The sequence below is a fragment of the Lingula anatina genome, chromosome 1 (genome assembly GCF_051362555.1).
Source record: "Lingula anatina isolate TDL-2025a chromosome 1, LinAna3.0, whole genome shotgun sequence".
NCBI lineage: Eukaryota > Metazoa > Brachiopoda > Lingulata > Lingulida > Lingulidae > Lingula > Lingula anatina.
In genome coordinates, this window is record NC_141767.1 from 68860265 (window position 1) to 68875596 (window position 15332).

General features: G+C 34.8%; 4 protein-coding genes across 5 annotated transcripts; 3 read left to right on the forward strand and 1 right to left on the reverse strand.

Annotated features, from left to right (window-relative positions):
• Positions 1-2565: 2565 nt before the first annotated feature.
• Positions 2566-4848, forward strand: LOC106152067 (transmembrane protein 230). 2 transcript variants are annotated; one of them, XM_013525547.2, is made up of 4 exons: positions 2566-2821; positions 3313-3424; positions 4066-4191; positions 4424-4848. In XM_013525547.2, the coding sequence occupies exons 2-4, from the start codon at positions 3338-3340 to the stop codon at positions 4562-4564; spliced, it is 354 nt and encodes a 117-aa protein (XP_013381001.1). In that variant the 5' UTR covers positions 2566-2821; positions 3313-3337; the 3' UTR covers positions 4565-4848. The 2 variants fall into 2 exon arrangements, with proteins under 2 accessions (XP_013381001.1, XP_013381000.1); XM_013525546.3 differs by having other exon boundaries at positions 2567-2870.
• Positions 4849-4975: 127 nt separating this feature from the next.
• LOC106152079 (BLOC-1-related complex subunit 8) lies at positions 4976-8704 on the forward strand. The gene is made up of 7 exons (XM_013525571.3): positions 4976-5155; positions 5569-5625; positions 6018-6130; positions 6410-6474; positions 6784-6891; positions 7424-7540; positions 7722-8704. Exons 1-7 carry the CDS (start codon positions 5107-5109, stop codon positions 7789-7791), a joined length of 579 nt encoding a protein of 192 aa, XP_013381025.1. The 5' UTR covers positions 4976-5106; the 3' UTR covers positions 7792-8704.
• Positions 8705-9005: 301 nt separating this feature from the next.
• Positions 9006-12999, reverse strand: LOC106152081 (protein JTB). The gene is made up of 6 exons (XM_013525573.2): positions 12834-12999; positions 11633-11734; positions 10795-10871; positions 10172-10260; positions 9898-9971; positions 9006-9610 (listed from the first exon to the last, which is right to left on the reverse strand). The coding sequence occupies exons 2-6, from the start codon at positions 11686-11688 to the stop codon at positions 9448-9450; spliced, it is 459 nt and encodes a 152-aa protein (XP_013381027.1). The 5' UTR covers positions 11689-11734; positions 12834-12999; the 3' UTR covers positions 9006-9447.
• On the forward strand, positions 12860-15155 carry LOC106152080 (cytochrome c oxidase subunit 5A, mitochondrial). The gene is made up of 5 exons (XM_013525572.2): positions 12860-13026; positions 13352-13479; positions 13847-13951; positions 14178-14345; positions 14896-15155. The coding sequence occupies exons 1-4, from the start codon at positions 12933-12935 to the stop codon at positions 14340-14342; spliced, it is 492 nt and encodes a 163-aa protein (XP_013381026.1). The 5' UTR covers positions 12860-12932; the 3' UTR covers positions 14343-14345; positions 14896-15155.
• The last annotated feature ends 177 nt before the right edge of the window (positions 15156-15332 follow it).

A 15332-nucleotide genomic window follows, 5' to 3' on the forward strand; every position in this document is an offset into this window, starting at 1 on the left:
TATTGGAGCTGTTTGACATACTTCAAATTTATATAGTTTAAAGATGTGTTGGTTAAGAATCACCAGAAAGTTCTTCACTTTTCGAATGACCTTTGTTTTCAAAATGGTTGTTAATTCATTTTCTTTCCTTTTAAATTATTACCCCCCCCCCCCCCCAAAAAAAAATATTTATCAGCTATTATCTATACAAGTCAATAACACAACAATTTATATATATCTTAATATTTTTACAAAAATGAAAACATGTTTGTATCATTTGCTCCACATCTGCCAAACACTGTCATAACACGTCCAATAATTTTAAAAATTCAGGATTAAAGTGATCTCTCTTTTTGCTCCACTTCCATGCAAGATTTTTTAACCTTTGTCGGCTTATATACAATTTAGTAAACAAATGGAAATAAATGTTTTACAGACCTTGAAATTATAGATATACAAGGTTTCAACACGTGCTAAATTACATAATTTCACACATGCAATAATCATAAAGCATATTTTATCATAAAAATTGAACAAATATGGCGTGCAAGTGACTCATATAATCTACTATTGTAGAGCTGCCCGTATTCATAATTCATTATACATCGGCTGCAGTATTTGGTTTCTGTAGAGAAGATTAATATATTTTGCCATGCTATTTGTAGAGCGAATGTACTAAGTCTAAAATCACTGAATACTGAAACATTCTTTTACTTAGTATTTATCTCTAAAAACGAACTTTGGATTGATCGACACTATAGGATTTGAATAACCAATAATATATATTAGCTGTTAAAAATCCAAAAAAAAAGAGATCGCACAGAGTCCTAACTGCAGATGACGGCATTGAATTTTGCTCAGACCAAACAAAAGTGAATCTTTCCAGAAAACGCGTTTGGGTTCATTGTTTTAGATAAAGGAAAGAGATGAATGTAGGAAGGGCACTTGCTAGCCCGGGATTCAGAAACGACACAAACAATTTCCAAACGTGTGCACACACAGGGAGATATGAAAAAGAAGACGCTGGCACACCTGTAGCTCTGGTTAGGCACTTGACAAAAATATCAGAATCCATTATTTTGCACCAACAATTTGTCCCCTTTACCTTTGAAATTGTCGCTGCTAACATAACTCACTGGAGATCGCCATTACACGGATACTTTCTCTGGATTTGAAATCTGATGTTTTGCCCCCATTACCTTTAACAATTTATGTGAGGATAAGAGTTCGCGTTGATCTTTGTTCCCTGGCCTCACTTTATCACAAGCCAATCCTGAAACTTAATTTGTGGCCGTTAATCTAAAGTTATTTTCTGATAAAGAAGCTTCTTATGGGGTCATTGGCCAGGATTCACTTGTAACTGACTGATGTTAAAGGATTTTACCGTTCGTTTATTTTAAAATAGATCCAGTAACGACTTTAGTGTACTTCCACAACGCGAAGATATCAATACTAATTCCTGAGTATTATTAATCTTAAGTATAAGAATATATCTTAACTGATTAATTCAATAACATTTCATCCCTGCAGAGATCTTTTTTCTGCAATTCGGAACTAAACATCTATTATGTAGTGTTTTATGAAAAGAGCGGCAAAGGACTGGTTTCCTGTGTCATGGTATTGATCTTTTAGAGATCTCGCATCTAATTTATTTATTCAAAGGTTATATATAGAACATTGATGATTCTCGTACAAAATATTTATTTGTATTTTCAAAGGGTAGATCTTGATAAATTTCAAGAAATTAAAAAATTAGGCTAACTGCTGCAAGTTTTTCAGTTTCGGCATAGAAACATTCTCTATTCAGTTTTAAGGCGTTCAGTGCGTGTTAGTGTTTTATTTTTTTTCCTTGAAATTTATGCTTCCAAAAAAATGTAAAAAATACGAGCTATTAATAAACTCTATTAATCAAATATAGGCCTAAAAACCCAGAACCCCCAAAAAGTTCACGGATGTTTATATTATATATTAGTCATAAATAACAAAAGCATTGGAATTTCCAGGAAATTAATTTTTTTTCCATATATAAAGTTCTAACGCTCAGAGTCTGCATTTAGTTTTGGAACGGTGAACACTGCACGCCAGTCAGTGAATATAGATTAAAAAGATCAAGTATATGTACCAGGTTGAGCTGCAATTTCGCGCAGCCAATTTCTTGATATAACCTTTACATAAAATAGGGCGTTATAATGATTTATCAAAACTATGATCCAACTAAAATGGAGAAAGACGCGCTGACCAAATAAACGGTATGAGTGTAATAGGTAGGGGTCTACTGTAGGCCTATGATGAGGTGAATATGCATCAAGAAAACGTTTCTTATGTTCGATTTGATTTCATGATTTTCATTTGAGCACAATCGATTATTTGTTATATTGTCCCACTTAATGATCCTATTACTTATTCCTCGGGAACAATATGTGTGTGGTAATAGTTTAATAACATGTTGATGGTGCTTTTTTCCATGGACATAATTATTATGTCCATGTTTTTTCTGAGGCTGCTTGTGTTTTGACGTCTCAGATGCGCTATTAGTCTTCTCTACAGCAATGGCGTTATTTCTGACGTGTTCACGTGCAAGTTATCAGCAAAGTGTGCGAACAAATTTTGTCATTATTTATATCTGGAAAACACATCTCAAGTACAATTCTCTCTAAAAAGGACGAATGAAATTACCAATGTTCAATACATCGCTAACACATTGGATTAGCCTGTCTTGAATGCAGTGACACCGGATGTAAATAAAAATCATTTTAGCCAGCAGGTGAAGCAAGGAAGTCGATGAAAATGTTTTCCTTAGTTCTCTCTAAATGTGCATAGGTCTAACAGTATTGAATGAAAGGTTAGAGTAAATTCATTTTTACACTGAGATGATCCCATATATGATTAAGGTAACGCAACCTGTTTGCATCCGTATTGATATCTCGTTTATTTATTCAGCCTCTGTTAAATATTCAAGGCTTCAATTTATTCCCCCTAAAGGAACTGAATTTTAATAAATTCTTGATAGCATTCTTAAATAATATACCATCAACAGGCCATGGAATCTGTTGCATTTAAGACTAACTAGATCTGGAATTAGTTTTGGGCTTCAGTGTTATTACTGAGATGTTTTACTGAAAGTGAAACTTATTCGAGACTGTTTATATTGGGAGAGTAACTAAAATTGTAGCTAGGCTACATCATACATGTAACTGTTGTACTTAATATGAAAAAAGTATGTCTGTTTATATGCACAGTCTTTTTCAAATATGTTTAGCTGAAACATATTATTGGCTGTTGGTATATTTCTTTAATTATTCAATAGATTGCTTATGCATTCATATGTTTCAGATTATTTTAGCCTTTCTGTGAAAAGATGCCTACGCGGATGGTTGTAAATAATTCGTCAGCACAGTACCACAGGTTGACAAAGAGCTCAGATGATGGCTTTATAGACTTGCAGGTAATCGAAGACTTGCATATCACTCTTCAGTCTTAATGTTATTAAATGGAAACATGGACATACAATATTTTTCTTTGGGAAGAGGGTATTTTACACGAGTGCTGGACATATCCCCAGTTATTTTAAACCAGCTTTTACTTAAAGATGTTTTATTTACAAATTGAAAACGCAGAATTTTTCTCACTTCTTCAGGGTAGCAGTTCAGTCAGGAATTTGTCTTATCTCTAATTATTCCCCTGTTAAGAGGAATGTTTAATATTGAAATACTGAGTATTAGACTGAATTAATATGGCCAACACCCTATTAGATACACTGAACCAAAGGTTTTTACCCCACCTTTATTTGTGATGTGTTTTTTTACAACTATCAGCAAATTTCTGACTTTTTGGGGCAAAGAATATCATTTGCCAAGGTGATTCACTAAGCTCCATGCCATAATTTCTGACTTTTTCTCTAAATGGCATTCTCATCCCTGTTTAATTGTAGAATTAATACATAACATACCATGAATATTCTGACTGCAGAGGTTTGTGAACCATACCTGTGCTTAGTCAAAATTGCTGCAATGATATTTTCTAGCTACTGTTTTATGATGAATTCTCCAAGTGGCTGCAAGTTAATATTTTAATCTTTTATTCCAGTTTGTGAGACCCCCTCCCAAAGTTCCATGGAAAGCCATTAGTCTTGCTGTTGTGCTCTTTGTAGTGGGGAGTATTCTTTTAACCATTGGTGCATTACTTCTAAGTGGAACTTTAATTGATCAGAAGGTAAAGGTAACTTTGGCAATTAAAACACCAGATGCTATGATAGTCATTTTCAATAGTTTTTGATAGACTAATCAATTGATTGAGGAATTGTTGCCTAGTGACAGGGCAGAATTTGCAAAAATAATCATTTATTTGAAAAGCCTTCATGGCCCTTTAATAGTTTATCATATATTTATGTAAGAAAATAGTAAAAATGACACCAAATTATGAAGTTTCTGTCTCATTTTTTCAGTATGCAGATAGAACATGGCCTGTTCTAATCCTGGGACTGCTCATGTTTATACCTGGATCTTACCATGTCAGGCTAGCGTTTTATGCCTACCAGGGATATCAGGGATATTCATATAGTGACATTCCTGACTTTGGAGACTGAATTTTTTGTCTTCATGCTTAGTTTAAAAAAGGGCATAATTTTGGTTGTATATATTTTTTCATTCAATTAAGTTATGTAATGTATTGTTGGCTTGACACGTGATGATGATGATGATGATGAATGTATTGTTGAATTTGTTTACATCAACATTTCACCCTCTAGGACCAGTTGCAATCATAATATGGTAGCTAGCGTTTTGAGTCTTGTGTTTGAATATATTTAGTGGTTGAAATTATGGAGGATCTGCATGTATGATATTAAGAAAAAATAAAGAAATTACAAGACACAGCAGCTGTTTTTTCTTTCACACTGTGAATTGAAGCAGTATTATTTTGGTGCTTAAAGAACTGATGATAAGTGGATTCTGGGACATTATACCACTTGATATATAACATACATGGGTAATTGACAATATAATACACATGTGAACTACCGTAAATTAGGAATGTGCTAGGTGGGCCGGATGATTGTGTTAGTTGAGATCAGTGAGTGATGGAAACGAGACCAATGTCAGATACAAGTTCCCCAAATGTAATCGATTAATGGATTACGGGATAAGATACTCGACAGTACAGCGAAGTGCAATGCAAGGTAGGTGGATACCAATAAGGCCGACATTTTTGAAAAGGTGCTTCCTTTTTCGGCAGTGTTTAAAGTCACTCGCCGAGTTCATCGTATACCAAATAATTGGCCTCCATTACCATTGCATTACTACTGTAATGCTAGCAGTATCGCTCAGTCCAAGTTCTGTTTAGCATTTACCTTTCTAAAATATACTGTACATTTTCTTTGTCTTTAGTGTCAGCACTGCAGTGAGTTAAAAAACGTTAATTAGAGAGTAAAAACTGCGTATCAGTTCTAAGTACGCTGTTTAGAACTTGTCTTCTTGCATGTACAGTTCACAAATGCCGTCCTGTTCCTGTGAACGACATGCAGACGACTGTTCACTTGACATACAGACTATGTCAGTACATGTATCATAATGATTCTGTAATCTATTGCAGTTGATCCTCGCTTCGGTGACGATGTAAATCCAGAGCTGTTACAGAAGTCCAAGAGAGGTTAGTGTTGTAAAAATTGAGATGGACTATATCAGTGGATTAATTAGACAGATAAATAATGAGTTACCCAAATATTGGTATCCAGTGGTTCTAGTTAGCATAGACTAGAGAGATTTGGTCTTGGCATAAAAATTTGTAATCTTACATGGGCGTGCTTTGTGAAGTAATTACTTACAAATTAAGTAAACAAGAGCTTTGTTAAACCATTAGACCTACTACAATGTAGTATACATATGCATCTATGATATTTAACAACAGAGCCAAAAAATACATAAAGAGGTAAAAGGCATGTATACAGATCAAGTGACAAACTACATTTTCCCTGGAATGCACCATGCCCTTGGTTATACTGTACTAAGATAAGTGCTGTGCTTATGTCTTTCATTTTTCAGTAACAGAGAAGTTTTCAGAGAACATCCAGGTCGTGGCCAATGAACCATCATTGGCATTGTTCAGAATACAGGAGCATGTTAGGAAAACATTGCCACAGTTGGTGGAGAAGAGGGTGAGAAACTGTCTTCAGAAAATAATTGGCCACATATTTTGCACATTTGATGATACTTTGCTATTTCCAGAAAGTAACCACAGATTATTTATGCTAAAGTTATTTATACTTTATTGTACAATCCAACTATTTTTAGTTGCAAATAAACATTATTGTGATGAAATGTTGCTCAAAATCTTATCTTCTTTTGACTTATGTCACAGATTGTAGATGTAATAATAAATGTGGCGCAACACTGAAAGAGAAAGTGTTTTTCATCCTAATTTTCAATGGTTTTAGCATGAAGTTCAGGATCTACAGGATAAGGTGCAGGGTTCCAGCTTTGATGCTGATTATGACACGCAGTAAGCATCAGCTACACAGCAGCCTTTTTTTCTTTCTTTTTTTTTTATTATTTTTCATTTATTTATTTATTTATTTATTTATTTTTTTTTTGGGGGGGGGGTCTTTACAGAAGATATTGTCCTACACTTAATGATATATATGTATGGAATGTTTATTTTTATTTCATTCTGTTTTAGTTATCTGTACCTTCTTAGGATTGAATGTTTGAATACATGTCACTTTAATATTTGAAAAGAAACTGAACTCTCCTTATTGTGACAACATATCTCCCTGTCCACGTACAATATATGATACCCAATATCTTGCAGTGCAGTGAAAGTGATCCATAATAGTGCTACTCACTTCCAAAATATCCAAGACCTATTGAAAAATTCCATGTTCATGAAGCAGCAGTTGCACTATGAGCACCAAAGAAAGTAAGTATGGTTGTTTTGAATATTATTACTATGGGCCTGTTCAGAACCAGTTGATCCCAGAACTAACTATTCCATGGATCAAATGAGATATAATTGCTCTGCCCCTGCAGGAATGGTGTGTGGGAGGCAGGAATCCATTTTAAAATTTGCACCATATTTGATCTGTGGATTACTTAGTCTATGGATCAACTGGTTCTGAACATGCCCTGAGAGAGAGAGAGAGAGAGAGAGAGAGAGAGAGAGATGACTTCAATATTAGAAATTCATTCAAGGTGATACACTGAACTTTCTTCAATATAAACTTGACCATTTACATATCCATTATGATATTGTTTACAAAATCAGTACAAGGGTGGCAGATATCATACAAAATTTTTCAAAAAGCCACTCTGTAACTTTTGGCCAGATGGTAGCAATTAAATCTACACATGCACAGATGGCATTGTACCCACTCTGTAGGGAGCTACTACAGGAGATTCCTCAGTTTACTGTATTCCATTATTATTTATACCATTACTTTTTTTATTATCAGGGAAGCTATTAATCGGAACCCTGGTATGTACAACAAGCTGCAGAGAACTAATACACTTGACATTCCTGTGTCAATCAATACAACAGATGGAGACATAGAGGTGGCAAGTGTGCAACAGTGAGTTGTATTTAATTTTCTTCAAGTGGAACTTCTGTCATTTCAAAACTTCCCAATTTTTTAAAAATGGCTGCTTTTGTGTCTCACAAACTTATAAAGAGAATAGTATATATTGCGTCAGTTACCTGAAATGACTGTACATCACTCCCTTCTATTAAAAATATAATATTTATTTTTTTAGGGCTGAGAGACCCCGATCATCATCAGTTAATGTCAAGACAACAAAAGAAAGAGGTGGTTCTGGAAAGTGATGGGAGACGCAGATTAGTGGTGCTTAGATACTTCAAAGCATAGGGTTAATACTGTAACAGTACAGTGTATGTTGACTGGGGTGATATCACACAAAAAAGTGAGCATTTGAGTCACATCGGTGACACACATTTTGTGTAATATTTGAAGAATTTTGCCTTGTGGCAGGTGCCCCATTATTCTTGTTTTATACTGCAGTGCACTCTAATATGGAAGGAATCAGTAGTATTTAAAGTGAAATAGTCTTAAGTTCTCTTTCTCTGTAAAGAAAAGATGTGTGTTATTGATGTGACTAGAATGTGCACTTTTTTTGTGGAATGACCCACATCAGACACTACTGATGTTGTCAGTGCAATTATTTTCCAAACAATTTTTTTTGTTAGTTTCATGAAATATATTGGTGGAATAGATATGGAAAAGAAAATGGGATTACTTGTTTCCATATATTTCCTGATGACATGTGTTTGTCTTTGTCAGCACTGGAGATTATTTCATTAATTTATAATCTGCTATCCTCTGCAGGTCAGAGGTTCTACGCACTGTGGGTTGTAGAAAAATCTGATTTCTATCGTTTCAAACAAGTAACTTGTTTAGTTACAAGTATGTTGGCCAACTGTGATGCATAACTTTTAAAAAGTACTAGAAAAAAGTCTTGTATGATAACTGGCCATTTTAAAATACTTGAAACATCTTCCAGTCAAAATGGACTCGAGTGCTGAATGCTCTAAAGTTCAAGTTCATTCTCAATAAATAGCAGATTTTGATCTTTTCATTTATCTCAATAAAATGCTGCTCAACATATGCTTTGTTTGCATATATCACTATGATGAGAACTCTTGTGAAATGTTAATTTGACGTTAATTTTTTCTTTTCTACATTTGTCATACAATTTAAAAAATAAACAAGTGTCAAGCACCTGAATCTTTTTTTTTTTTTTTTGCTTATATAAATGTATAACTGTATTAATTGCATTCTTTGAGTAAAAGAATTACAGGGACTTGCATCAGCATAGGGTGATGTACTCTACAATAAATAAAGTGTGACATGCACCTGATGTCAAATGTCAGTGTCACTATAACTGGAGCCCAAGCACGGATCAGATGGGATTTTTTTTAATAGCACACTTCTTTTCATACAAGCCTGTTACTTCTTTCACAAGAAGATAATGAGGCAATAACTCAGAAGACGGTAAAAATGTTCCAAGATAAAGCACATGTATAAATATAAAATATATTTACACTGGTAATATTACATACATAGATGTGAGAAGAAGATATTGAGATTTCACCGGCCAATGAGAAGAACAAACACCTGCTTTTCATCATCAGTTAAAATGAAAAAATTGCACCATAAAAACTGCTTTTGCCATTCACCATTAGCTTAAAATACTTAACAATCTCTTAACACACTGATAATTATTCAAAACAAGCTAAGAATTTAAGAGCACAGACACCGTCTTTAATATCCCACTTGTGAAGCAGAGTTCTAGCTTTTTGAACAGTGTACAGAACATGTTTCAATCAAGCTTTAGTAAACAGTTACCTCCCATTTATAATCCACCATGGAATCCAATAAATAACTAATAAATTAAATTTACCCCCACCCTCCCCCAAAATTTCTGTGCCCGAAGAAAGCTTTGAAGAAAATGTTTCTTTTCATCAGACACCAGAAGCTATCTGTTTGTTCACTTTTTCCATAAGTAATCGATCTAATCTTTTCCGTCGTATATGCACTACACCATATGAAACAAGTCCCACTGTGAGGGAGACCCCCTCAAACACCCAGTAATCCCTCTCTTCCATCCAGTGGATTTTTGGACAACTGCAATAAGAGAACCAATAAGATATTGTTATTGTCAAGCAACAAAATCTTAATGTCAAACACTGCTAATAAAAGAAACTAGAATTTTTGTAAAATGTTGTCTTAGACCTCAACTAATCAGGGAAAAAATGTGTTCTCAATATCATTAAAATTCTCTTCTACTGAACCATCAGTATTTACATAAAATTCCTGCATGTCCATAAACTACATTTTATAGGTTCTACCTAGACGTATATTTTTATAACCTCTTCCAAAAAAAAAAAAAAAAAAAAAAAAAAAAAAATTACCTGTGGTATTTTTCTTTTCCACCACATTTGACTTTTTCATAATATCCTGTCTGTTGACACTCGACTTTGTGCTTCTGAATCAATAATGATTAATTATATCATAAAATATACATTAAAGATAAGAGTACAGGTGGCATAACATCTTGATTAAAATCAAGCTAATTTAATGTGTTAGCAGCACCATATGAATATCCAACGAAAAAGTTTTGCATAACATAAAATATATATTTCACAATAATTAAACTGCATTAAATACACTAAGATAACTACCCACCATTTCAAAAGGTGTACAATGTCTGCATTCATCTACAATAACATATTTTTTCCCTGTCATTTGGCACACGTTGGCTTCACTTTGGTTTTCTGAAATGCATATATATCAATAAATGTTAAAGAGGATTAAGATACTTTCTCTATGTTACACACTGCTACATTTATTGCAGCTATAATATGATTTGGAATTACGTTAAACATTTATTCCCAACATTGCTTCTCTCTAAATAAATCCAGTGCAGTCTTATCCAGATTGTAGTGTGTTACTTAAACAGAATAGCATTTTCAGATTCTCTAAGGCTATTTTCTGAGCAGTCTGTTATAAATACCAAACACTGAAATTATAGCAGAGCCTCAATTCTCAGTGATACATCTTAGACCCCATTCCCAGAGATTAGATCGATCCAACTAGATCGACCTTACTCCCTGGGGGTTCATGCTAAATAGCTGTCAGCCGAGCGGGCACGAAAGCTAATTACCCCCCTACAGCTTGTAGTAGGCAGGACGGATATTTAAGCCGGATTATCTGACAGTAATCTAGTGAGACTCCCCACGGGGATAGATCGATCTAAAATCTATGGGAACGCGCCCTTAATGTGATCCAATTATCAACTGCATACAGACCTGAGAGGTGTGTCACATTCTTGAGATCAATGTGTCCACTAAAATGGTTCTCCAGAAATAAAACTAACACTGATACTCTAAAATAAAGAGAATTAACATTAGAATCCAATGTCAGTCAAAATAATAATATTTGTATGTACAGCAAAAATGCACAGCCACTGCTGATGTAATAAAAAAGATAAATTGCTTATGAAAAATTTTTGATATATTGTGAACAATCATGCCATGCACAGTCTTCAGTTCTAATCTCTTCTAGAAGGACGTTTTAAGAATTGCCCACTGTACACATTTACACATACAGTAGTCTATCTTGTTAATTACATATGTTCTGTGTATTATAGATCTTGAGGACTGTTCTCATAGCCCTATCGTACTGGCTGGATCAATCTCAGGGATTCTTGCTAAATTGCATTCAGTTTCAGTGGCTTAAATGTCTGGCACGCCCCCTCATAACTTTAAGTACTTAAAGTCAGGAAAACTTTATGGTCCACGGATTGTTCACGCTGTTTTGCGAGGGGGGCGTGCCCGACAATAAAGCTGATAACATTGACTCTGCCTGAGCGAGAATCTCTGCTGAGATAGACTGATCCTACTGGTACAATAAGGTTATGGGAACCAGTTATACTCTACTTAGTTACACATATTCTATGTATCATCTGGGGCAGACTCCCACTGTTACCTCCACCCAGATTATGTTTTCACCTCCTTTAGTCTGCTTTTTTCTTCACCAGTATAAATCAACATGCTATGGATGGATTTTGAGTACTGTCATGTTGGCAACTGGGAAGATTTCAAAATTCTTTTTGCCTTAACTACTGGTAATGAATATTCTACTTACACAATGAGCACAAAAATGGCTACAGTCATCCGTTTTGGAGTGCAGAACTCAATCATGTTGTCAGCTGTAACAGCACCCTCCAAGTTAAATTTAACATATTACCTGAAAGGAAATGCTGGACTAATATCACATATTGGTAAAGTGAATACAACCAAAGAATAGTGTTAATGGCATACTTTTTAAAATTATTTTTGTGCCTTTTCAGTGTCCCTGAATTCCACAATATAGTGCAATACAGCACAACACAGTGCAATACACTTGAAAAAACGAATGCTATTGCAATTAAACAAAGCAAACAGTCATTCTCAACAAAATAGGGTGATATAAAAGCAAAATGTATTACAACGTTATAAATATCATTGACATCACTTAACAAATCAACATGACTTGTAGTTTGTTGGGTCAGTAGCCATGTTGGCAAGTAGATCTTCTCAGCAATATTACTGGCCAAGAAGAGCTACTAGCTAGCTAACACAGCGGCTGCAACAACGACGAACAAATTGTGCCAATCTGTTAAATTGTATCAACTGTAGCAATTTGGGGGGAGAAAACACCAAGGCTCCACTGTGACTCGAATCCGGGACTCTCGCAAACTGTACGACTGCTCTTACCGACTCAGCTACCAAGCCCTGGCCAATCCCAGCCAACCAGTACACAACGATATTAATTTTATAGTAATATACTTCACTTTTATATCACCCTATTTTGTTGGGAATTACAGTTTCCCATTTTTACTTGCGACTGGACTTGTTTTTCAAGTGTATTACGCTGAATTCCCTGTATTGCACAATACAGTGAGACCCATGTTTTTTTTTTTTTTTTTTTTTTTTTTTTTTTACAAGGAAAACCATACAAAATTTGTTTAGATTTAAAATGAATGAGTTTTATAAAAGATCATAATATGATCAAAAACATAAACTAGTCTCGAAATGATGTGCTGGATGCCAGGTCTTCTTTACATGCTATGAATATTGCCTCAGTGGATTGACCAGAAAAAGGGGTAAGTGGTGGGGGGGGGGGGGGGGCATTTCTATTATGAATGATGTCATGCAGATATTACTAATGTAGCATAGATCTATTATTTTTTACATTAAAATAATATTAAAACTAAATAATTCATGATACAGTGATGATGCTGATAAAATTGGTGTGTACTACAGCCGCACAAATGTGAGAAAGTGAGAGAAATACATGTACTTACTACAAAAACGTCAGCCTCCACATCGTCTCCGGAACTTACTGTGCGCCTGCGCAAAAACGAATTCTGGGATCGTCCTCCATAAGCTTCTCTTTGGAAAAAATGGCCCTCAACATCATGTTTCGTGCCGTATTACACCGCTGCAGGTCTCTACCTATAGCAGCAGTACAGAGGAAGCATTATTCAATATTACCAGGTACATATTTAATACTTTCTTCGTCAGTGTCGTGCCAGTTAGTATTTTCTTCAACCTAACCGAAGAAAGTGTCTTCTGCACGTAGTCCCGTTACGACTATATAACGACTGCCCAGTCTGCATAACCATGTTTCAGCACTCCTAATCTTCCTACATTGGTTCACGTGCACCATGGGAAGTAAAGGTTAGATTCCAGTGAAAGTAATTGTCTTTTTCACTTCCTTGTCCAGACCTCCGAAAGTATTTTTTAATTTGTATTGGTATTTTGAGAATAGGTATATTAGAAAAAATGATATGGTCTGAAGGTTTGAATTTTAATTTTACAGCTAACATGCAGCCAGGTGGTCTTTCACGAGAAGAGGAAGAAAATGCTACATCCAAATTATTTACAGATGCTCTTAACAGTCCAGAGATCGATGGCTGGGACCTCAGGGGTATTGGAAATGACTTTGCGGTAATAATTAATGTATTTAATGTTGGTATTGCAATCACCAGCAACTTTGCAGATTTTTTCCAGTCAGACTGATTTAAGATGAAAATGAGTTTTTACCTGTGTTTTTTTTTTTTTTTTTTTTTTTTTTTTTTTTTTCATTTCAAATATTTTGTAATTGGTAAATCTTTAATGATCTAATAATTCTCAAGTAGTTTTTTCTCATCTGTGAGAAAGTTGTTCACTGTTGCTAACATATTATAAGTCTGTACCGTCTACTTTCTGGTTGAGCTTAGGCAATGCTTGTTGATTTTTTACCAAACTAGGCAGTTTTAGTCATTAAATCCTTGTCAGAACAGTGATGTTTGTGTCTGATATTTGTATGTTTCAGGGTGGTGAACTCATCCCTGATGCAGACATCTGTATAGCCTACATCAATGCCTGTAGGCGGGTGAACGATTATGCTCTTGGTGTTCGGTTCCTTGAATTTACCAGGGTAATAGAATATATAGACTGATGTAGGAGATGTTATTCAAACGTTTAAAAATTTTTTTTCTTGGTGTCTTTGTACAAAATTGAAGAGAGTATTTATGAATGAAATGAATGAGAATATATATATTAGTTATAAATTCATCTGCAGCAATATGTGTGGATATTTTATTGTCCACCAAATACTTAGCATGTTTAGCCCATCTAATGCAGATTTTTGTTTTCTTTCTTAGCACCGGCACAGTATAATAGACAAAAAAATGAATTCTTGGAAAGCACTTGTTGAAGAGATAAAACCTGCACTGGAAGAGGTTGGCATGGATATTCCAGAAGAACTGGGCTATGACAAACCAGAATTAGCATTGAAAGATGTAGAATCAAATGATTATTATGCATAATTAGTAAGTTGGTAGAACCCTTACTTGAATTTGCTACAGGTTTTGATGAAGGAAAGGCAAATTTTCTTTAATTTTAACAACGTGTTGCTATGAATCCTTGAGCCTTGAAGCGGAAAAGATCAGATACATTTAATGTCTTCACTTTGTTTTATCAAGCACCTGTAAGAGCCCATTCAGTATGAGAAGAGCTGAATGCTAGTTAGGCCACAACCTAAATATGGCGGACCTTCATGAAAGGAAGACCGCTTAATCCTGTAATGGTCTCTCCACCTCTCACACAGCTCCCCACACGTTGTACCTTGAATGATTGAATTGAGCTGAGATTTAATTACTGTGCCCCTGCTGGGATGACACGTGGGGAGGCATGTGAGAGGTGGAGAGACCATTACAGGATTAAGCGGTCTTCCTTTCATGTAGGTCTGCCATATTTAAGTCGTGGCCTAGCTAGCACTTGGCTCTTCTCATTCTGAATGGCCTCTTATTATGTTTATCCTTATTTGGTTTGTTTCATATTGTTGATTAAATATTTATATTTTATTCTTGTTCTTTTCAGATAGTTGGTTGCAGTGTTCTACAGTAATTTACAAGTAAAGGGACCCGTTTTGACATCACATTACATCACACATTTGTCAAAAATGAAATTAACTTTAAAAGAGAAAGGACTTCAGAGTTCTTAAACAAGACCCTAAAGAAAACTGTTTGTGTGTAAGGCTGATTCACGAAGAAATGATTTAAATTATTTATCTAGAGGACTTTCATCTTTCATTGTTTTAAAACCCGTTTTGTGGTGAAAATAAAATATTACCAAATGTCTGAGGTATGTTTTTGTCACGTAATTCCCCCTTCTGCTATTTAAATCGTATATTTCAAGAGAGGGATTGTAGAGAAAGTGTATGATTGATGAACTGTGTAGAATGAACCAACCTAAAACAAGTTTGAGAACAGGGTGCGTGTGTATTATGTTGTGTCCCCAATGCAATCGGGCTTTCT